Source organism: Podarcis liolepis, assembly GCF_965112155.1.
Source record: "Podarcis liolepis genome assembly, chromosome: Z".
NCBI classification, from domain to species: domain Eukaryota; kingdom Metazoa; phylum Chordata; class Lepidosauria; order Squamata; family Lacertidae; genus Podarcis; species Podarcis liolepis.
Genome location: NC_139570.1, coordinates 47,691,176 through 47,715,087, shown reverse-complemented (window position 1 = coordinate 47,715,087; position 23,912 = coordinate 47,691,176). Strand labels below are relative to the sequence as shown.

Below are 23,912 nucleotides of genomic sequence, written 5' to 3'. Positions count from 1 at the left end.
TCCCATCCCTGTCCTAGGGGGAGCCCCCAGCCAGCTGTATTACTCAAAAGAAGGGTTAATATCTGGGCTTTTCTGAGTGGGAACTTGCTCCGAGGCAGCTGAAAGGAACAGGCGAGAGAAAGCGAACTTTGGACCTCCGCCCCATCACTCAAGTGTGGTACGCAGTCCACTCCAGTGATAAAACTGGTAAATCCCACCCTGACTCAATGTTCCAAGGGGTAGGGGGAATAAAAGAAGAAATTATGCAAATTAAACATGCATTTTCTTATTTTGCGCCATGTGTTCTCCCATCATGGAGGGGCAAGGTACAAAGCAAAGAACTGAAGCCCCCGCCCTCCAACTCCAGCTTTACCGAAGGCGAATTAGTAGTGACAACCAGGTGCTTGCTGCCCACGTGATTTCAATCCTGGCTTTCACGAGGGCTAGAAGGATTGTTTTCCCCCTGAAAGCTGTGATTTGGGGGATACTCCAGGTAGCAAGGCAGTGCATGGTAAGATCACGTAAACATGGAATATCCATAGCCTTAAGAGTTGCTGTTTCTCTGATAACATCCATTTGCTCGGTTCTGGCGGTTTGCCTTCCCCCCTCTCAGTTCCCTTCAGGAATCTTGGGCACTGCCTGCCCATCCTACTCCCAAGTAATTCTGGGTTCAGATGTGTTAATAGGTCACACGTTCTGGCCCATCCTGGCAATCAGAAGCCCCCAAATAGTTTCTTTCTGGGAACACAGGCTCACAAACACCCAAAGCATTCATGATTGCTATGCGCCTTCCATCCCAAGAGGTGTCTTGGCTGGTGCCCCAGAAGTTTCCGGGGTCCCTGGGCTGCTCTTCCTCTGCTGGATGTGTCCCAGCAGCATTGTGACTGCCTGCTCAAAGACTTGCGGTAAGATCTCTTGCTCAGCTCTGGTGAACCTGCCCAATACGTAGTGTTCCACGGCAGCTTCTCCCACTGGGCGGCCGATCCCTATCCTCAGTCGGACCATACGCTGAAGCGGGGAGAGAAAGAGGGAGAGACAGGGGGGAGTTAGTTTTGTTCTGCCCAATAACATACGCCAGAATTGCTGGTGTGGTGCTTACCAGTTATCATGTGTTTGGCTCCAACAGCAGACACACCAAACCATGGTTTGCCCTAACCACAGTTTCATAAGCCAAACAATGGTTATAGCTTCCAAATATACAACCACAGTCATACAACCTACAGTTCAGAACAGCTTGCTTGCTTGCTTTCATTTCCCACCTGCTCAGAGCTCTGGTCTTTGGTGTGGTGGCCTCCCAAGGTGAGGCAACTGTTGTAACGATTGTCAGTCAATTCAGACAGCACATCAAACCATGGTTTGCAAATTTCAAATACTGGCTTCAGAGTATGGTTTCCCACATGACTGTAAACCATGGTTTTTTATTTGATTTTTGGTCATTTCAGTCATCATGTGAAAAGACTGTTAAGCTTCCTTAACCATAGTTTGCTGTCGTGTCTACGTTGAGGCTGCGCATTTTGGACTGAACAGAAGTGACCCAATTCTTACGGTTTGAGAGTGGCAGCTGACAGTCTTGGTGTTTAACCTGTCCAACCCTCACTTGCTAGTGAGTGTGGGGCAGGGGAGATACATGAAAGAGGTGTATAAGATAGTTCCTAGCATGAAGAAAGTGCAGCGAGAAAGGTTTTTCTCCCTCTCTCACCAAACTAGAACTCTGGCACATCCAAGCAAGCTGATCGCTGGAAGATTCCGGACAGACAAAGGAAAGTGCTTCTTTACACAATGCAGAGTCCACCTAAGGAATATTTTACCCTGAGAGGCAGTGATGACCACCATCTTGGATGGCTTTAAAAGACACAACTTCATGGAGGATGAGGCTACCAGTGGCCCCTAGCTGTGATGGCTAAGTTCTCTCTCCACTACTTCTGAATGCCAGTGCTAGGAACCGCAAGTGGGGAGAATGCTGTTGCGCTCAGGTTCTGCTTACAGGCTTCCTACTGCAGCATCTGTTTGGCCACTGGGAGAGCAGGATGTTGGACATGACTGGGCATTGTCCCAATCCAGCAGCCAGGCTCTTAAGTTCTTATTATGCCCAAGTACTTTCTGGAGAAAAGCAATGACAAACCTAGACAGCATCTTAAAGAGCAGAGAAATCACCTTGCCGACAAAGGTCCATATAGTTCAAGCTATGGTTTTGTTCAGTTTCTGTTAATTGGTTCTCGTGGGAAACTTGCAGATTCTAGCTTCACCAATTAACTCAAGCTGGTGTCAATTTACTCTTGGCAGAAAGCCCAGATCTGCTTGACCTAGAAACTACTCACTCTGATTGGTTAACGACCAGCACTCAACTCTGTTATCAAGGGATTGTTAGCACAGTTTGGTGTGAGGTGTGTTAGGAGTTAGAAGTGCTGTGTATGGTTTTGAGAGAGAGAGAAAGAGAGGGTTTATTTTGCTTTTATTTGTATGCAGAAACTCTGCTGGTTTTTATTTTTTCCTTTTAATAAATCCTGTAAATAGTTATTCTGAGTCTAGCTGACTAGTCATTACCGCCGCGACTAGCTTCCTCGCTGTGCAGGAAAACTCTGCTACGTTTGGGCTAAAGCCAATAGGGCTATGCCTGACACTTCAAAGTTTCCATGAGGTTATGGGCATTGTGCTGCCAGCCTGAGTTGTGGTGGTGTCAGCATCAACGGTGTTGGTTCCAGTAGTCCCAGAAGTTGTTGTTCCTGTTGGTGCAGCAGATGGACACTGGCTGGTTCCTGACTGTGGTGAGCTGGTGACGCAGTGGACACAAGGACAACAGCTGCAGCGTGTGAGTGCTGGGTGCTGTGGTTCCTGTTTTCTCTCTCGGTGGTCGTGAGTAGCTGGTTCCGGGTTCCAGGGACATCGCTCTCAAGATGGCCTCACAACCAGGTCAGATGGCTTTTGAGCGTCTGAATGACTCCAATTACTTGCTGTGGTCGGAACGTATGCAGGCAGTGCTGCAGAGGGATCGTCTCTGGCAAGTGGTGAGTAAGTTTCCTACGAAGCCTGATGATGAAGACCTCGATAAAGACCAAAGAGCAAGGGCCACAATTGTCTTGGGGCTGGAAGATTCCCAGTTGCCGTATGTGAGGGGAATCAAGACAGCTAGAGGTGTGTGGCAAGCACTTAAAGAACTCCATGTGCGTGAGACAGCGGTTTCCAAGCTGTTCATTCGCAAGGCATTGTACAAGGCAATGTTACAGCCTGGGGTTACAATGCAGGAACACCTACACAGTTTACAGTTAAAGTTTGCAGCGCTACAGGAAAGAGACTGTGCGTTAGACCAGCAGGAGAAGGTGGCTATTATTTTGAGTTCTCTCCCGGAAAGCTGGGATAATTTAGTTTTGCCTCTAGAAGGCATACAGGAGCGTGATTTATCAGTCAGTTACATTACTGGGCGTTTGATTGAAGAATGGCAGAAGAGGCAAGAAAGGTCGTTGGCTGCAGAGGCTTCTACAGGTGGGCGGTTTGGAAGGAGTTCTCATGCCGTGCCAGAGGTGAAGCAGAAGCAGCGTACCGGTGAGGAGTCAGCGTTTGCTGTTAGGCGTTGTTTCCGATGTGGGTCTTCAGCGCATCTAAAACGACAATGTCCGGAGTTGGTCAAGTCTCAGTTGCCGGTGCAGGAGCAGAGACGAGATCAGCAGCAGCATCAGCAGCAGCAGCAGCGTAAAAAGAAATTCTTCAAACGAAAACAGTCGGCTCAGCTGGTGACCGGCGAGGTCAAGATTGCTGATGAGAAACAAGCGGTCTGGGTGGTCGATTCGGGAGCATCTCGCCACATCGTGAATTCAGATGAATTGTTTGTTTCCAAGAACTCAGCACAGCGCAGCCAGGTGGCTCTAGCAGACGGAAGTACTTCCGAAGTGATTTCGGGGGGTGCAGTTTTTGTTCCTTGTCTTCGTGAATGCCTGCAAAATGTACTTTGTGTGCCGTCATTAAGGAGCAATCTGATGTCTGTAGATTGTTTGCTAAAAGCTGGGTTTAAAGTGTATTTTGAAGGAGACAGTTGCATTATTAAGAAGGCTGGAGAGATTTTAGGCACTGCTAAGTCAGAGGGAGGCTTGTTTTGGCTTAAAGCAGGATCTCAAGTTGCAGCAGTAGTCAGTAAATCTCAGCCTGCAGTGAATAACAAAGCTATACATGACAACTGTGTGCACTTATTGCATAGGAAAATGGGGCATGCTTGCTGGAAAAGTGTACTAAAAATGTCTGAATTGGCTGATGGGGGTAATTTAAAGAGTTGTAACAAGTACCTTGATTGTAATGTGTGTAAAAAGGTTAAAACCCACAGAGTCTCTTACCCCAGAAGTGACAGAGTTAGTGAGTCACCGCTACAGCTGGTTCACATGGACGTAATTGGTCCATTTGCTGTAAGCAGGGGTGGATCGCGCTTTTCACTAACAATTGTGGATGACGCCACGCGTTACTCCTGGGTTTTTCCCATGAAGAATAAGGGTGACGTGTTCACTAAGTTTAAAGGCTGGGTGGCATCTGTGGAAAGATTTCTGTCCATTAAACTCAAAAGGATTCAGACGGACAGAGGTGGCGAATTTATGTCAAATGCCTTTAGAGATTGGTTACAAAAGCGTGGCATTGGGCATAGAAAAACGAACGCGTTTTCCCCAGAGGAGAATGGCATTGCAGAGCGAAAAAACAGATCTTTACAAGATATGATGTTTGCCATGCTTGATGATGCTGATTTACCCATGTCTTATTGGGGGGAGAGCATGCTCACCGCGTGTTATCTCCAAAATAGGCTCTTTCACCAAACAATAGGTACAACCCCGTACTTTAAATTGTTTCAGAAAAAACCTAAAATTGACCATTTGCATGTGTTTGGATCAAAAGCCTGGGTATTAATTCCGAAACAAATGAGAAAGAAGGGAGATCCTAAGACCAAACAGTTAGTGTTTGTGGGTTACCAGGAGCTGGGAAAAGGTTTCCGCTTTGCTGAAGGGACAAATGGCATTGTGATCTCCAGGAATGCCAGTTTTTGTGAACATAGTGGCTGGGAGAGACTACATGCCAATACTGAGGTTTGGTTTGAACCTTCCCAGGAGCTTCATGACTCTGAAGGTAGACACAGAGAGTCAGAGTCTGAGGGGGAGGAAAGTTCAGATAAGAGCTCTCAAGAAAGTGGAATTAGCCAGAGACCAGTTGCTAAGCAACAAAAGAGAGGTCGTAGTTCTGAGGAGGAAAGTGGGTCAGAAGAAAAATTTTCTCCCAGAAGATCTAAAAGACAAAACAAAGGAGTGCCTCCAGTGCGTTTTTCCCCAGATACTGCAAATGTGTTTAGTGTAATTGCAGAACCCAAAAGTTTTCAGGAGGTGTTAAAGTTACCAAAAGAGGAGGCAGAGCGCTGGAAACAGGCAATGGAGGAAGAGATGTCCTCTCTGAATGAACATAAGGTTTTTACACCCGTAGCAGCGCCTGAGGGGGCAAAGATTGTAGGCTGCAGGTGGGTGTACAAACTTAAACCTCTGGTGACAGGAGAGTATAAATACAAAGCTCGTTTAGTGGCTCAAGGATACTCTCAGAGACCTGGAAAAGATTATGACGAAACTTTTTCCCCTACTGCTAAGGGGGACAGTGTAAGGCTGATTCTAACGCTTGGAGCAAAGAGAAAACTCCTGTTAAACCATTTTGATATCCAGACTGCATATTTACATGCATCAATATCAGAAGACCTGTATCTAGCCGAACCGCCTGGTTATGAGACAGGTTCCAATAGAGTGTTAAAATTAAACAAAGCTCTATATGGTCTCAAACAGGCTGCAAGATCTTGGAACAAATGCTTCCATGAGGCTTTAGTGTCATTTGGTTTCAAGCAGAGTACAGCTGACAATTGTGTTTATGTACGTGGTACAGGCAGTGATCAAGAGTTTTGTCTGATTTATGTAGACGATGTATTGTATGCTTGCAAAACAGATAAACAAACTAAAAGGTTTGCCAAGCAATTGTCCAGTAAGTTCAAAGTGAAGGACTTAGGCCCGGTTAGGACATATCTAGGGTTGGAAGTGTGCTGGGCCCAAGATGGCAGCTGCCTAATTAGTCAGCAGAACAAAGTTAAACAACTACTGACTACATACAGGATGCAGGATTGCAAAGGGGCAGCGGTGCCTATGGATCCAGGTTTCATAAAAACACTTCATATAGATGAGAGTCCTGAATTTGAACATCCTGATGTATATCACTCTGTAATTGGAAGTTTATTGTATCTAGCACAGTGGTCCAGACCTGATATTAGCTATGCAGTAGGCATATTAAGTAGATTGGTCTCAAAACCCACACTAAATGCCTGGAAAGGGGTAAAACAAGTTCTGAGATACCTCAAACAGACAATTGGCTATATGTTACAATTAAATTCTTCCAAGGATGAAATGTTGAGTTGCTACTGTGATAGTGACTGGGGAAATTTGCCAGATAGAAAATCTGTCACAGGACTAGTCATAATGGTCGGTGGAGCTTTAATCAGCTGGCGGTCGCGCAAGCAAGACGTTGTAAGTGTGTCATCAACGGAATCAGAGTACGCCGCATTGAGTGAATTGTGCAACGAGGTGATTTATTTCAAGCATTTGTTAGCAGATTTAAATGTAAATTGTGGAGAACCAGTACAAGTTTACATTGATAATCAAGCTTGTATAACCTTAAGTAAAACAGAGGGTTTCAAATCGCGTTCCAAACATATCTCTGTAAAATACCAAAATGTACGTTGCTGTGTACAAGACAATGTAATCACCTGTACTTATGTATCAAGTGAAGAAAATGTAGCAGATGTATTAACTAAACCATTGGCAAAGATAAAGAACAAGCGAATGTGCAAGGGTTTAGGTTTGCTGGAAAAATAATCTCCTACATAGGTGTATTTGGTGTTAATTGTTCAGCAGAATCTGTGAGGGGGTGTTCAGTTTCTGTTAATTGGTTCTCGTGGGAAACTTGCAGATTCTAGCTTCACCAATTAACTCAAGCTGGTGTCAATTTACTCTTGGCAGAAAGCCCAGATCTGCTTGACCTAGAAACTACTCACTCTGATTGGTTAACGACCAGCACTCAACTCTGTTATCAAGGGATTGTTAGCACAGTTTGGTGTGAGGTGTGTTAGGAGTTAGAAGTGCTGTGTATGGTTTTGAGAGAGAGAGAAAGAGAGGGTTTATTTTGCTTTTATTTGTATGCAGAAACTCTGCTGGTTTTTATTTTTTCCTTTTAATAAATCCTGTAAATAGTTATTCTGAGTCTAGCTGACTAGTCATTACCGCCGCGACTAGCTTCCTCGCTGTGCAGGAAAACTCTGCTACGTTTGGGCTAAAGCCAATAGGGCTATGCCTGACACTTCAAAGTTTCCATGAGGTTTTCCCGGTGGTGATGTATGGAAATGAGAGCTGGACCATAAAGAAGGCTGATTGCCAAAGAATGGATGCTTTTGAATTCTGGTGCTGGAGGAGACTCTTGAGAGTCCCATGGACTGCAAGAAGATCAAACCTATCCGTTCTTGGGGAAGTTGGCCCTGAGTGCTCCCTGGAAGGACAGATCCTGAAGCTGAGGCTCCAAGACTTTGGCTACCTCATGAGAAGAGAAGACTCCCTGGAAAAGACCCTGATGTTGGGAAAGATGGAGGGCACAAGGAGAAGGGGACGACAGAGGACGAGATGGTTGGAGAGTGTTCTAGAATCTACCAGCCTGAGTTTGACCAAACTGTGGGAGGCAGTGGAAGACAGGAGTGTCTGGTGTGCTCTGGTCCATGGGGTCACGAAGAGTTGGACACAACTAAATGACTAAACAACAACAGCAACTTTCTTTCCATGCCTCTTCTAATAAGCTTGGGGAGGGGAGAGGAGAGGAGGGATAGAGACCCAGGGACAAGGAGCAGCTGCTTCTCTCAACCCTGCCCTACCCTCACTCATCTTCCCCGAGAGGCAATTTCCAAAATGTAACCTCCCCTCTCCGCCTCCTCCTTCCCACTCTGCTGTTACCTCCCAGGCAGCACAAGGGAGGTCAGGGGTTGCCTTTACTAATCAGCAGACTATTGGGGCAGGATTGAAGCTTTACTTCTAAGAATTATATAAGAATATAGGAAGAGCCTACTGGATCAGGCCAATGGTCCATCTAGTCTAGCATCCTGTTTTCACAGGGGCTGGACAGATACCTTTGGGAAAACCACAAGCAGGATACAAGCACAAGAGCAGCACTCTCATCTCACATGGTTAACTAGGTTAACATAGCTTAACTAGGTGCTGCTTAAAGAAGCACTTGCTTTCATCTGTCCTGAATCTTCCAACATTCTCCTAAGGTAGAAAGGTAAAGGACCCCTGGTCAGTTAGGTCCAGTCAAAGGTGACTCTGAGTTTGCGGTGCTCATCTTGCTTTCAGGCCGAGGGAGCCAGCGTTTGGCCACAGACAGCTTTCCGGGTCATGTGGCCATCCTGATGAAGCCGCTTCTGGCGCAATGGAACACCGTGACAGAAACCAGAGCACATGGAAATGCTGTTTACCATCCCACCACAGTGGTACCTATTTATCTACTTGCACTGGTGTGCTTTCGAACTCCTAGGTGGGCAGGAGCTGGAGCAGAGCAACGGGAGCTCACCCCGTCATGGAGATTTGAACCGCCGACCTTCCGATCGGCAAGCCCAAGCTTAGACCACAGCGCCACCTGCTTCAATTCACAGGTGTTTGCCCTGCAGGTGCTCTGCTACTGAGATTCAGCACTTCTCTTGGTGGGGTACCTGCATTGCTGTAATTTCAGGACAGGCTTTGCCTCCCACCTATCATCTCATACTTTTAAGGAATATCTGAAGTCTTTTTATTTGGTTTTCTGGGGCTGTTGTATTTTGCTGCTTTCATTTTTATTTTATTTTAAAGCACATAGGCTTAGATTTAGATAAAGATTATTGTGATTTGCTCGCCTTCAAGTTATTGGGACTTAAGTGAAGCCATGCTCAAATCTTCACATAGGAATCCCTGAATTAAAAAATGAAAACCATCTTAATGTGAATCCTATCAATAGAAAATTGTTTTCAAAGTCATTTGTGGCAAAAGAGAGGGGGGATTCAAATCCTATATGCAAGCTAAAAATAAATGAGTCAGATAGACGAGAAAGCAAATCCCTCATAAACCTGATGAAGTCAGTCAAATATCTGACAACTAGTATTAGAAGTAACAAGCTTTCAAGCCAACCCAACAGTCTTGAATTCATTCCATCTTTAAAAAGACACCAATAAAACAATAAAACCAGTATGGTCCAACAAAGGAATGGTTACAAGATTGGATTTTCCTCCTTTGATAGGAATTGTGAATAATTCCTCTATACAGGGTCTGTTATTCTCTCTGGCAGCGACTCTGTGGGTTTTGCAAGCTTGCAAAGTCTCCTCCAGCCTTTGCCCTTTGGCTAGACAGAAACTTTGGCTATGGCTTAGCAAGGAGACAGAGCAATCCATGAAGGCCGCAATGTTTTTTAGTTTGGCGTCCTGGGATTGCAGCCAGCCATCTGCTTCCAATTGAAATAACCTCCTTCCTCCACCACCCCCGGCCTGGGGCCAAGCATGAAACATGCAAGGGTTCTCGCCCGGTGTAAGCTGAGCTCCAGACAGACACAGCTGCTAATATGCGAGAATCCCATCCTTGAATGACTACCAAGACCTTATGTCACGGTAATAAATGAAGATCGGTCCTCTTTGGTGGTACACGGGCAAACCAAAGCGGCAACTCACATCAGATTTCAGGGAGCTGATGCAGGAACGGACTCCATTATGACCTCTGAAAGAAAAGAAGCAAGGCATCTAAGCCTCTGGTCAGTCTCTCTACAAAGGAACCCTACTCCTGACAGGGGCCAAGAAACATTTACTCAATGGTCCAGATTGTTTGTGTCTGACTTTGCAAGTCAGATGCTCATCCTCTGGGCCAGATGATTCCCAAAAATGCTGAACAAGCTGTTTGAGGACAGGGGTGGCTGTCCTTTTCCTAAGAGAGGCACTGTGTCTTGAAGCAGCCATCTAACAGTGCAGAAGTTTAACAGCTGTGGGCGGCTTCACTGCATCTTCCTGTCCAAAAAAAAGGCACACTGGCAAAATTTCTACTTTGTCCTGTGGCTGCCAAGACACAGAATCCCTTGTCAGAAACAAACAGTGGAAGCTGGTTGATTTGGGCAAATGGGGCACGGCCCCATGAACCTCGACATGCCCCATGCCAGACCCTACCTACTCACCATCTTACAACCAATCTAGGGGGCAGCATGGCTGGTCAGTTTCTTCCTGCTTAGCCTCACTTTTGTCCTTGCAGAACTCCAGAGGGAGGAGGATGGGGATGAAATTAGAATTAGCTGTCACTGCACTGGCACCATCCACTGCTGGCCTTTGTGTCCTTCCTGATGTTGCTGGACTCCAGCTTCTACCATCCCTGGCAATGCTGGCCTGGGCTACTGGGAGTTGGGAGTCCAGCAGCATCTAGACCAGCCTTTCCTCAACCTGTGGGTCCCCAGATGTTGTTGAACTACAACTCCCATCACCCCTAGCTAGCAAGGCCAGAGCTCAGGGATGAGGGAGTTGTAGTCCAACAACATCTGGGGACCCACAGGTTGAGAAAGGCTGGTCTAGAAGGACATACAGCTTCTCTATCCCCACACTTTTCTCATCCAGAAATCAACATCAGTCCCCCATCCACACACACTCCACTGATCTCACACACATGTTGCTCTTCCCCCTTGCATTAAAACAGGTTAATTCTGTGCCCAGGCCAACTGGACACAGCTCCATCTACTTGCCTGCACACTGTCTCGCCAGGCTGGTGCATGCTCTGGTTATCTCCCATTTGGACTACTGCTCTATGTGCGGCTACGTTTGAAGGTGACTCGGAAAGTACAACTAATCCAGAATGCAGCAGTTAGACTGGTGACTAGGAGTGGCCGCTGGAACCATATAACACCAGTCCTAAAGTATCTTCACTGGCTCTCAAGTGTGTTTCCAAGCACAATTCAGAGTGTTGGTGCTGACCTGTAAAGCCCGAAATGGCCTTGGCCCTGTAGCCCTGAAGAAGGGTCTCTACCCGCGCCCTCGTCTAGCCTGGACACTGAGACGCAGCTCCGAGGGCCTTCTGGCAATTCCCTCACTGTGAGAAGCCAAGTTACAGGGAACCAGACAAAGGGCCCTTTTGGTATTAGCACTCACCCTGTGGAATGCCCTCCCATGAGATGTCAAGGAGATAAATAATTATAAAAAATTTAGAAGACATCTGAAGACAGCCCTGTATAGGGAAGCTTTTCAAAGTTTAATGTTTTATTATGTTTTTGTATATGTTGGAAGCTGCCCAGAATGGGTATAAATAATAAAAAATATTATTATTATTATTATTCACTCTGTACATGGGGAGCTTCATAATTATGAAGAGTTACCTTGCGCTGCCTCCCAGCTTCAGGGCGACCTTTCCCAAGGACTTGTCCAGGTCATCGTGAACTAGGTAAATATCTTCAGCGCCCAGGTTGAACATCTCCGCTTTAAAAGAGAGAGAAAGTTCCAGGAGGTTCAGTCAAATGGGGAGTCAAGTAGATCTCTACTTGGCCAGAAAAAGATACAATGCAATCCAGAAGCAGCAGGCGAGGCTCGTTGAGGACAGGAGTCTGCTCTGCCTCACATCAGCGAACAAGCAACAGAATTTCAAAATGCCTCAAAAGAGGACATCTGTACCTGCTCCTCTCTTAAAGCCCTCATCTCCCTGTGTGAGAAAATCTCTTTCAAGGCTAACACAATGAACAAATGGCATTTCCAGATGAAAGCTCAATATTTGGCCAGCTACACTCTCATGGTATTGCAGGAACCAGGGTGGCTTGCCCTCTACTGGGCAGAATTAGAAAAACACAACCTGCGGCACAGAATGCAAATGGGAAGTTTGTGGCCCTCTGGCTACAGAATCATAGAACCATAGAGTTGGAAGGGACCCCGAGGGTCACCAAGTCCAACCCCCTACAATGCAGGAATCTCAACAGGTGATCCTCCATCCAATTTGAAACCACACCGGACCCTGCTTAGCTTTGCAAACACTCTAACAATTTTATTACTGCACCACTACAGTGGTACCTCGGGTTACATACGCTTCAGGTTACATACGCTTCAGGTTACACACTCCACTAACCCAGAAATAGCGCTTCAGGATAAGAACAGAAATCGGACTCCGGCGGCACGGCGGTAGCAGGAGGCCCCATTAGCTAAAGTGGTGCTTCAGGTTAAGAACAGTTTCAGGTTAAGAACAGACCTCCGGAATGAATTAAGTACTTAACCCAAGGTACCACTGTATTTTTAATTTCCATCAGCACCAAATAGTACAGCCAATGATCAGTGATGATAGGAAATGTGGTCCAGCAACATCTGGAGGGCAACAGAGCGGCCATCCTTGATGTGTTGGACTCTACTAGAGTTTACGTTTCCGGGCACAATTCAAAGTGTTGGTGCTGACCTTTAAGTCCCTAAACAGCCTTGGTCCAGTATACCTGAAGGAGTGTCTCCACCCCCATCGTCCAACCCAGACACTGAGGTCCAGCTCCGAGGGCCTTCTGGCAGTCCCTGCACTGTAAAAAGCGAAGTTACAGGGAACCAGACAGAGGGGCTTCTCAGCAGTGGCGCCCGCACTGTGGAACAGCCTCCCATCAGATGTCAAAGAAATTGAAATATACTCAGAGTCGCAAAGTGATTTCATGCTCTTTATTCAGCTCATAGTGGTGAGGAGGAATGAATGAAAGTCCCCTCACAGTATCTGCTTTATATACATTATTTACACAATGGGCTGCACATGATTGGCTAATTCCGGAATTCTACTGTAAGCCAATCAGGTTGTGGATTCACTTCTATCTGGAGCATGATTGGGTGGTTCCTGCCAACCAATCATACTGCTGCATTGTTCTTGGACCAATCAGACTGCTGCATTCTGAATCCTATTGTTCTAGGACCAATCAGACTGCTGCAATTTGGATCCTATTGTTCTAGGACCAATCAGACTGCTTCAGTTTGGATCCTATTCAACTCTGTACATAACAGAAATTAACAACTATTTGAATTTTAGAAGACATCTGAAGGCAGCCCTGTTTAGGGAAGCTTTTAATATTTGATGAATCATTGCATTTTAATATTCTGCTGGAAGCCACCCAGAGTGGCTGGGGAAACCCAACCAGATGGACAGGGTAATAATATTAATAATAATAATAATAATAATAATAATAATAATAATAATAATAAGTGTTGAAGTGCGGTTCAAATCCCAGCTCAGCTATGAGGCTGAAGAAGTGGCTTTGCATTGAGCCCCCGTCTACTTTACCCCACGAGGTTGTTGGGAGGATAAAACAGAGTAGCGCCATCAGTGCTGGAGGGAAGATCAATAGAAATAAATAAAAGGTGTCCGGTAGTTTCATGTTGACGAGAAATTGAGAAAATTTTAGGTGGGTAGTGGGAAGTGCTGTTCTTCCTCTTAACAGATGCACGCCAGCCTGGAGCAGAATGGCCCTTGCAGTTAGACTCACACACGGGGGCAGGGGAATCGCACAAACATGCTTTCCATTCTTCTAGCTGGACCTAACCTTGACAAGTGAACAAGCAGGAGAAGTGAACTTGCTGCCTCCCTCATGTCAGTTTCTACCTGTCTGCCATGTAGGCGTGTGTGCTTTACTGAGGGAGGGCAAGACGAGCTCTGCTGCACAGGTTAAGGAAAATAAAAAGGTTGTTTCTTACCAGCGCTGACTATGCAACGGCCGTTGATGTTCATGAAGCTACGAGGTTTCATCAGCACCAACTCCACCTCTCCCAGGCTGGTGAATGCCACATCTGCACAACAGCGCTTGTCCTTTCTCCACTGGTCAGCCACGCTCAGCTTGGTAGCCAGGTGATTAAGGACAGCCATGCCCACACTATGGCGGGTGCCACACAGGCCGTGATTGCCCAGTCCTGCCACCTGCAAGTGAGACCCGTCAAGGACAGTAAGCAGGAAAGCTGGCTCAGTGTGCAGGGAAAAGGTAAGGTGGTGAATAGCCAAAGGCAACTTGCCAGGAATGGGGAAGCTGTGGTCCTGCAACGGTTATCAGGCTATGGCTCATACACACCATACATTTAAAGCATACATCCTTTCCCTCAAGTTGTAGTTTGCACCTCACAGTTCTACAATTCCCAGCACCTTTTAAACAAACTACAATTCCCATAATCCTTTGGGGGGGTGAGAGGTTTTAAGTGTATGGCATGTGCACAGCCACAATCATCTACCTTTGGGGCTTATGACAGTCCAACTGCATATCTAGGGCCACAGGTATCTGAGAAGCACCACCTCAGTGATTTATTGCAGCAGAGATGGCAGTCCAGTTCGAGAACAGAGAATAAGAAAACCTATATATAAGCTTTACATGAACATCAAGTGGGTCAGCATGGAGAATATTCATATGTAACATCCTTCAGCTGCTGAAGATGCTGCTTTTCTGAATATTCTATAACCTCTACCTCGGCTTCTACAGCAGCCCTTGATATGCGCCAGGCATAGCTGTCAACGTTTTCCTTTTTTTAAGGAAAATTCCCTTATTCCGAATAGGATTCCTCGCAAGAAAAGGGAAAAGTTGACAGCTATGGCACCGGGGCAGCAAACAGGAGGACTTTGGTATCTTTTTTTTTTTTACCACTGTAATAAACGTAAGTACACCTGTGTATGTGACACAAACAGGCAGACACACGCTGCCTCATACTGCTGAGTAGCAATCCCCTGCTATGCCCAATTTGCTTTTATTTCATTCGCCTCTCGATACTTCCGCCACCCTTACCCCGCATATGGAGGGCTGTCCTACGCAAAGTCGGAAGTGATGTGTGAACCGGACGCTCTCCCGTCTCTTCATTCGACTGTATCCCTATGACTGCTTGAGACCCCCACTTATAACCCGGAAGCAGTTGCCCTGAACAGGAAGGAAGATCCCCCAAATACGTCGTCTTCTCCCCCCGCTCCCCGTCCCCCTTACCAGCACCCGCTTCCCAACGGCTCGCAGTTCCTCTTCATGGCGATTCATAGTCCAACTAAGGAGTTTCTGAAGGGGCCGGAAAAGCAACATCAGCCTCCCCCCCACCTCCTTGCCGGAGACGCCCCTGGTGTCACACTTCCGGTCCTCGCCTCACTCTGAGGAGAACGCCGGCTCACCGCCTTCATTTGTCAGTGTGACGTCACCCACACCTGCGACCTATCGCAGAAGTCCGGGCGTGAATACGTCACTAGGTGGGCTTTGAAGAGCGCTACACCATCTTTCTTGTGGGCGAAAACTCCCACAAGCGACCTTTATGCCACCGCTTTTAACAGACATGCAGAATCTTTGGAACTGAAGTTTTTTTAAATGTTGTTAGAAGCTGTATGTCTGCAAGGTCAGTACCCTTAACAGACCGCGCTTCCCAGGATCCTTTGTGGGACGCCACAACTGTTAAAAGTGGAATGAGAGTGCTTTCTTTCTTTTTTAAAAAATAGTTTTTATTGATTTTTACATTTTTATCTTCATCACAATAGCATCATCTCAAATATAAACCCAAACCCAAGTAGCTCCCTCCCCGCTACGACTTCCCTCAACTTCCTCTTCTGGTTTGTTGCATAATAATTTCCCCTGCTTTTTTGTTATATCTTAATATTGTATTCTCTAAATTAGATCCTTTCTTTATTCTGTTTGGTAATTGTAAATGTTTAGTCAAATCCAGCTAATGAGCTTATTTCTTTTTTTCTTTTTAAAATATTTTTTATTAAACAATATCAATTATCAATCCAAGTAATCAAATACATTATTTTTTCGCCTCCTCCCCCCTTTTTATTTCTGTAAATACATGGTAATTGGTTCCCACTCCTTTTTGAAGTATCTATTATCTTTCTCTTTAATCTCTCAGTTAATTTGGCTGTTTCAGCGTGGCCCATACATTTGTCTTGCCATTCTTCTTTAGTTGGTATCTTGCTGCTTTTCCACTTTGGGGCTAGCAGTATCCTAGCCGCTGTGGAATGAGAGTGCTTTCAATGTATGGTGTGGATGTGATGCTTTTAGGGCCCAATAACATCTGGAGGGGCAAAGCAGTTTCCAGGTGCAAAACTGAGAGATGCAGCCACGAAGTGCTGGTGGGAGATGAGACCTTGTCTCTGTTGATTGCAAGATAATTAAAAGCAACAAAAAGCTATGTGGCAAATCTAACCACCTTTTTAAATTATGTAGGATTTGTGGCATGTAAATGTTAATGATAAACAGTGCTTTTTTTTAATAGAAAAAAGGGTGCCACTGCATATTCTTGAGTACCTCCAGAAAAAATCAAGCTGCGCCGTACAGCCAAGGCACTGTGGAACTCACCAAGGCAAGGTGTGATGGCTAAAAATCAAACCTTTTAAAGGGGCCTGGACAAATCCATGAAATGATAAGACTATCAACAGTTACTAAGCCCCCTGTCTGAAAATGCTAGAGACAAACCTGAGGCTCATTCAGACTTCCTTTTGTGCCGTGCTTCTAGGTACAGACCCATGCTTTAAAACTCCACATCCAAGTGGTTTTGTTTTGTTTTTAGTCCCAGCGCTTTCCCCAGGAAAACCTGCATTTTACAGCAATTGGGTCTTCCACAGATTGCTATTTGGTCCAATTCAATGGTCAAATGCAGGTTTTCCAGGGGCAACGCAAAACCACTTGGGCCCACGCCTAGAAAGCACAGGACAACTGGAAAACCGTTTTTCGGTGTTACAAAAAGGCTGGGCAGATCCCCCCCCAGCCCAAAAATTAGCAAACAAAACAAATGATTATAATTACCACCGTCTCATACTGCAAATCGAGTCAGGACACGCACAAGACCTAATGTTTGGGAGATCAGGGACTTTCTAACGTGTGGGTGTGGGTGGGTGTGACAGAGAGAAAGAGAAAACAAAGAAAAAGAAAGAAAGAAAGAAAGAAAGCGGGTCAACGGTCTTTGTGCATTTGTAGCAAAGCATATTCACACAACCTCAGATCACCAATAAAAACTTGAGGATGCTCGGATTCTTATCTGGCTCCCCCTAGTGGCAGTTCTAGGAACAGCGGCACCTGAAGGGTTGTTTGCTTTTATGTTTGCTTAGCAACCGGAGGACTTGGAGATCCAGGAGGCAGGCAAGATGGAGTGGGATGAGGAGGAGGAGGAGAACGAGAAAGAGGCCCAGGAGGTGAAGGTGAGACAGAAGCAAACAGCAATCTAGCAGAGGGCAGCTGGGGAGGCACTGGAGTAGATGAGAGACCCAAAAGAATGGTGTTCCATCCTGCAGTCATGCAGAAAGGTCCCAGATTCAATCTTTGGCATCTCCAGGTGGGTTTGGGAGCATGGGCATAGCCAGGATTTATGTTAGGGTGGGGCAGAACTGAGTTATCTGTGATGCAATTGGTCAGTTAGTTATGTATTTTTGTTTGTTTACTTGATTGCCCCCCTGGCTACGCAAATGGCTGGGAGTGACCCTTATCCAGATCCCTGGAGAGCTGCTGCCAGTCAGTGTAGACATTACTGCACTAGATGGACCACGGGCTGCCTGGGTGTAAGGCAGCCTCCCAGGTTGCAAGGCTTCATTCATTTTGTGGTGGTTCTTTCTCCTACAGGAAGTGAAGATGTCAACAGTCTACCTGGAGTTCTTCCCTACTGCAGTCACTGAAGAGAAGCTTGAGGAAGCCCGACAGAGAAAGATCAGTCGCATTTTTGGGGCTGCTAAGACCTTGCAACATGTTAAGAACCCCAACAAAGTGGGGACGTTTGAAGGGATCCTGCAGAACAAAATAGATGAGCAGTGAGTGCTGTTGCCCATTCTCTGTAATAGCACGTGATGTTCTCACGTTTAAACTAAATTACTCCCAAGTTTTACCCAAGCAGATAGAAGATATGTGGTTCAGTTTAGGCACAACACCAAATTATAGTTTGCAGTCAGCAGGCAAACTAGAATCAGAAACAATTGTTTGCAGTCGGTTTCTAAACCATGGTTTATGTTGACTATGGATTGGTGCGATTTTATTTAATTAATTACATCTTTCTTCCAGGTTGTTCAAGGTAGCTTACATGGTTTCCTTTCACCATTCCTCTGCTTTTGCCTTGCAAAATCCCTGTGAAGTAGACTAGGCAGAAAGGTGGTGACTAGTCCCAGGTCACTCAGCCTTCCCAGTGCTAACACTGGACAGTCTGATCCAGCTGTCCCCAACCTGGTGCCCTCTAGATGATGCTGGACTCCCGTCAGCTTTAGCTAGCGCAGCCAGAAGGCTGGGAAGATGGGAGTTCATAGTCCAAAAATACCCAGAGGGCTACTGTAGGAGCTGGAACCATGTCGTTGGACTCTGCATTCCATCAGCCACAGCCAACATGGCCACTGGCCAGAGATGATGAGAGTTATATTCCAGCAACATCTAGAGCAGGGGTAGTCAATCTTTTTATACCTACAACCCACTAATGCAACTTTCTTGATGTAAAATTTCTTTACCGCCCACCGGTGCTCGATGGAAGGAGGATTCAGCTTGTGCCGTAGAACCCCCTCCCGCCCACCTAGAATCCTGAAACGCCCACTAGTGGGCAGTAGGGACCAGGTTGACAACCCCTGATCTAGAGGGCTATATGTTCCTCACCTCTGATATAGACTGAGTCACAGAAATTACTGAATAGCCTTATGGCTGAAGCAGACTATAGTTCTTTTCAGGCTCTTCAAGATGGCTTCTAGTCAAGAAGTGGGTGGTGTGTTGCTGCTGCTGTTTTGCTGGTGCTGACAACTGTGGCTTTCTCTCTTTTTTGCATGTACAGTTGCAATAAAGGCGAAGAATACTTCTCTCAGAGGGAGTGGGAAAACGCTGTCACATGCTATACCAAAGCCCTTAACCTGGACCCTAACAAGGTAATAAGGTAGAGTTGAGAATTGTTCAGGCTCACAAGACCGTCTACTGAACATAAGAACCGTGCTGGATCAGACCAGAGGTCCATCTTGTCCCACATCCTCCTCCCCACAGCATTGAATGGGGTTCCTCTTAGAATATGGTTACCAGATTTTTTTCAATGAATCCGAGGACCCCCCCCCCCCCCCGTTTTTGTTTTGAAGCTGAGTAGCAACAGGGAGTCTATAGTGGGGATGGTGAGGCAAAAGACCCTGGGCCCAAGCACACATGCATATTGTATAAAGGTGCAAAGCTCTTCTTTCGCACCCTTTCGAAACATAAATGCGCAGAGTTTTTGAAAATTTGGGCAATGGCGTGCTGCCCACCCATGACTCCCGAGCCTTCCCCGATCTCCTTCCCCCTTCTTCCTTTGTTTTGAAAGATCAGGGGAGGCTTGGGAGTCATGGGTGGGCGGCCGTTACCCAGGAGGGGCCAGCCTGGTAGTGCAGTTGGCTCTGGCTGGCTTCAGGAGATGCTCTCTGCTCACTGCTGTGGCACAGGAAAAATGGTGGGCACCATGGCAGCGAGCAGCTGGCTCCAGGCTGCTGAGGCTGCTGCTGCCACGTTTCCTGGGGACAGATTTGCAAATCTGGGGACATTCCAGGGACTGAATTTGTCCGGGGACAGATTTGCAAATCCGGGGACTGTCTGCGGGAACCGGGGACGTCTGGTAACCCTATCTTAGAAGTCCATGTGCATAACATGATCACAACATCAGTCTCTTCACTTGTGAGTTCCAGCAGCTGACATTTGGAGGTCTTGTGCCTCTAATATACATGCATTGTAGCTAGTAGCCACTGGTAGCCTTCTTCTCCTTGATAAGGCTACCACCTCTTGTGTCAAGGGAGCCATCCACAGTAGATAATTCTGAGCTAGGTGGACGTGGCCTGAAGCTCTCCACCCTTGATTCAAAACCTGAAGCTGAATCTGTCCCAGGTTGCCCAGACCAGGAGTGGACTTTTGTAATCTTTCATAATATTGTGCCATGTTCAGAGCCAAAATTTGGCGCCCCCAAATAGATCTTCTCAATTATGGATCTTTTCAATTTTGCACCCCCTCAGCCTGGCACCCTGTGCATGGGTGAACCACCTGCACTGCCCTAAATTTGGCCTTGCCCGGACCAAATTGGCATGCAGCCCTACTCCCAGTTGCTGAAAAGAGAGGTTGCTCCCGAGAAGTCTCTAAGACAAGAGCTCCTAGGCAGCCTTCCCTTTCTGGGAGGGAGAAGCACCTGCCAGGTAAGAGGCTGAGCCTTGTGTTCCTTCCAGTCTGGCATTGGGGAGGAGCTGGGAAAAGCAGGACAGATCTGGATGTGGCTACCCTTGGTTTGTGTGTTGCATCTGGAAGTGTAGGGGTTTTTGACGCCCACAGTCCTTTTCTGCAGGTAGAACTGTATGAGAAGAAGGCAGAAGCTCTTCTCCAGCTCTGTGACTTCCAGTCTGCTGCATTACACCTCCAGAAGGCCTATATAGTGTCATCACATCAGGAGGACATCGGATGCCGCTTTGCTTTTGTTTTTCACCTCCAGGTAAACAGATAAAGATCAGCATCCCTCCCCAGTTCACTCAGTGCTTCCCTGCCACATCTCTGCGTCCCCTCCTACAAATGTATGCCAGCATCACAGTATTGGTTTCCCCCACCCACTGAGGGAATCACACAATTGTGGTTTGACAAAGGGCCTGTTAGATGATTCTGTTTCACATGCAAAAGCAGAGCCAGAGCTGCACAGTGAACCGGGGAAATGTGATTTCAAATCCTGGCTTCAGACATGAAGCTAACTGGGTGACATTGTTCTGGCTGGTGTTCATCATTTACATCTTCCTTGCCGGGTCATTGTGAGGTTTAAATTGTGGGGTGTGTGTGTGTGCTTGTGTGTGTGTGGATCCTGTGTTTGATTTTGTATATTAATATAATCGATAGAGAATCCACAGAGTTTTTGATACCGTGCTTTTCATTTCTGGGGGCAGTAATATTATTTATTTCTGGGGGCTGTAATATTGTGTAATACTACCTATTTTCTGATATTTGCATCCTGCCTTTCTTCCATGCTGGAACTCAGCTTCAGTGTTGAAGCTACATATGCCACAGTAAGGTAAACTCTAATTTAGGGTTGTCATGCATCCGGAATTTCCTGGTCATACCCAGGATTCTGTCATCTGTAACAGCGCCCAGGCGTATGGCAACCTATGTCGGAAGTGTAGATTTTTGTGTCCAGATTTTCTTTTTTTCTTTTTTTTAAATTCTGTTTATTGTTTATTCCATAGAGAAAATAAAGACCAACACACAGACAAAAGAAACAAAACATAAAAAGGAAAGCTTACCAACAAAATAGAAAAATACACAAAATTCTTATTTTCATAGTTCTCCCATAACATAACTATTTCTTTTAGGACTTCCTTCAGCTTGGCCACAAATCATACGAAGCAAGTAAATAAAGTTGCACGTTTCATCGTTTATATTGTCGTTGTATCCGATTTTGTTCTCTATTTTCCTTACACAATAACCTTAGTCTGTCACAGTACATCTCTAAATCCCTTTAGCGTTATTTGTCCATCACTAATGCCTTCCAGATAATTTACGTATTTTCCCCAATCCTTGATGAACACTTGGTCTTTTATATATCTAATTTTTCCCGTTAATTTATCGAGCTCTGCATATTCCGATAATTTAGATCTCCACTCCTCCACTGTTGGGGTTTCCTGCTGTTTCCATCTCTGAGCTATTAGGGTCCTTGCTGCCGTAACCGCATAGTATACCAGTCTACAATCCTCCTTTTTTATCTCTCGTTGTAATATCCCTAATAGGAAAGTTTTTGTGTCCAGATTTTCACTTTTTGGCAAGGAAGCCAGCTTTTCCGGGTTATGTGGCCAACATGTCTAAACCGCTTTTGGTGCATTGAGGACCGTGATGAGTGCCAGAGCATGCAGAAACACTGTTTACCTTCCCGCCACAGCGATACCCATTTATCTACTCGCACTTATATGCTTTCAAATGGCTAGGTTGGGAAACAAAAAAAATAGGACATTTTGTAGGCCTCGCCTGCTCTTATTCCCTAGTATTTGATATTCAGAAGCCTGCAGTGAATTCTGATTCTGGAGGTAGCTTTTAGCCATTGTGATTAGTAGCGTTGAAAAGCTTTATTCTCCTCCATGAACCTGCCCATTTCTCTTTTAAAGCCATCTAAGTTGGTGGCTTTACCTTGCCGACAAAGGTCCGTATAATTAAAGCTTTGGTTTTCCCAGTAGTGATGTATGGAAGTGAGAGCTGGACCATAAAGAAGGCTGATCGCCAAAGAATTGATGCTTTTGAATTCTGGTGCTGGAGGAGACTCTTGAGAGTCCCATAGACTGCAAGAAGATCAAACCTCTCAATTCTGAAGGAAATCAGCCCTGAGTGCTCCCTGGAAGGACAGATCCTGAAGCTGAGTCTCCAATACTTTGGCCCCCTCATGAGAAGAGAAGACTCCCTGGAAAAGACCCTGATGCTGGGAAAGATGGAGGGCACAAGGAGAAGGGGGCAGCAGAGTACAAGATGGTTGGACAGTGTTTTCGAAACTACGAACATGAGTTTGAGTAAACTGCGGGAGGCAGTGGAAGACAGGAGGGCCTGGCGTGCTCTGGTCCAGGGAGTCACGAAGAGTCGGAAACGACTAAACAACAAACAACAAGTTGGTGGCTGCCACCACATCTCATGGCTGTGAAGTTCACGGTTTTAAGTGTGTGCTGTGTGAAGAATCAACTTTCTTTTGACTATGCTGACTCTATCTCACAATTCCTGTTAATTTCATAGTAAAAGTCTATGAAAAGCCAAAAATCTCCTCAAAACAACCTTGTGAGGTAGATTGGGTTGATGGATGGCTACTGGTCCAAGATTACCCTGCCTGCTTCAGGGCCTAGTGGGGATTTGAACCTGATTCTGCCCATCATAGCCCAGTGCTCTAACCACTACACCTCGCCACATTGTGTTATTTGTTAGGTTGTATTTATTTATTGTTTTCATTAACAGCTTTGGGCACCTAGTAGGTGGAACCAAGGGAGGGTATAGGTTTAAGCAGAGATGGGACTTTTAATCTCACGGTCGTGGGTTTGCTTCCCATGTTGGGCAAAAGAGTCGCGCATTGCAGGGAGTTGGACTACATGACCTTTGTGGCCCCTTCCAACTCTAAGATTCTCTGCTCCTATGAAAAGTTAATGACTATGGTGCGATTCCTCTTCCTTTCACCCTACCATTAGGTGGAGTGAGGCAGCCTCCTCAGGCAGCTGATTCTGCCTGAACTGAAAGGGCAGCGGGTTGTTTTGTTATTTAATTTATTATTAATGTATTGTTACTGTCAAGGATGGGGTCAGACATCAGGGGACTTATTTGTTGGGTTTTTTGCCTCAAGTGCCATATTAACGTGTACGATGTACCCACACTTGGGGGCAAGAGGCCTACCTTGTAAAATATGCCACCCTACTTCAGGGAGCTGAACGTCCTGGGCTGTGTCGGCTACTTATTCCAGAATTTTATGATGGTTCCGTTTTTTCGCGGGATCTGATTTTTTTTCCACAGGGCCTGTAAGACAGAGTTGTTCCACCTGGCCTTTGGCTTAGAATCAATTTGATTCCCCCCCCCCAATTCCCCCCCCTTTCTCCTCCTGTGATGAGGCTGCATTTTAATGTTTTAATTGTTTTAATATTTTATTTTAATCTTGTTTTTAAGTTGTATTTCAATCAACTTGTTTTTATTATTGGTTGTTAGCCACCCTGAGCCCAGTCTTGGCTGGGGAGGGCAGGGTATAAATAAAATTTATTATTGTTGTTGTTGTTGTTATTTTCAGGGCCAGTGTCTGTATGAGCAGAGCGCCTACCTGGATGCTCTCGAATCCTTCACTCGTGCCTCGGAACTTCAGCCTCAGAATAAGCTTTATCGCATGAGGAGGTAACACTGGGTTGGCAACAGAAAAAAAGATATACACCTTTGGAAGCAGAAGAGTTTCAAGAACGTTGGTGGGTCTCAGTCTCATCTGGCACAACACTGCACACTGTATA

General features: G+C 45.9%; 2 protein-coding genes across 6 annotated transcripts in view; one reads left to right on the top strand and one right to left on the bottom strand.

Annotated features, from left to right (window-relative positions):
• Positions 1–249: 249 nt before the first annotated feature.
• Positions 250–15,102, bottom strand: PTRH1 (peptidyl-tRNA hydrolase 1 homolog). The gene is made up of 5 exons (XM_083486051.1): positions 14,968–15,102; positions 13,706–13,925; positions 11,383–11,482; positions 9,707–9,752; positions 250–987 (listed from the first exon to the last, which is right to left on the bottom strand). Exons 1-5 carry the CDS (start codon positions 15,055–15,057, stop codon positions 760–762), a joined length of 684 nt encoding a protein of 227 aa, XP_083342177.1. The 5' UTR covers positions 15,058–15,102; the 3' UTR covers positions 250–759.
• TTC16 (tetratricopeptide repeat domain 16) overlaps positions 15,081–23,912 on the top strand; it is a 22,542-nt gene continuing 13,710 nt past the window's right edge. Inside the window, exons 1-6 of one of the 5 annotated variants that reach the window (XM_083485859.1) lie at positions 15,081–15,218; positions 17,067–17,156; positions 17,575–17,759; positions 18,755–18,845; positions 20,267–20,410; positions 23,702–23,802. In XM_083485859.1, coding sequence (XP_083341985.1) covers positions 17,103–17,156; positions 17,575–17,759; positions 18,755–18,845; positions 20,267–20,410; positions 23,702–23,802 — 575 coding nt within the window. In that variant the 5' untranslated portion in view covers positions 15,081–15,218; positions 17,067–17,102. The other 4 variants (XM_083485858.1, XM_083485855.1, XM_083485857.1 and 1 more) reach the window with 4 other exon arrangements.

Coding starts and splice junctions, on each gene's coding strand:
- PTRH1 (XM_083486051.1), bottom strand. CDS start 15,057: ATGTTGCTTTTCCGGCCCCTTCAGAAACTCCTTAGTTGGACTATGAAT. Junction 11,483..13,705: donor CCGTTGCATAGTCAGCGCTG/GTAAGAAACAAC, acceptor TCTCTTTTAAAG/CGGAGATGTTCAACCTGGGC. Junction 9,753..11,382: donor AAGCTGGGAGGCAGCGCAAG/GTAACTCTTCAT, acceptor CTTTTCTTTCAG/AGGTCATAATGGAGTCCGTT.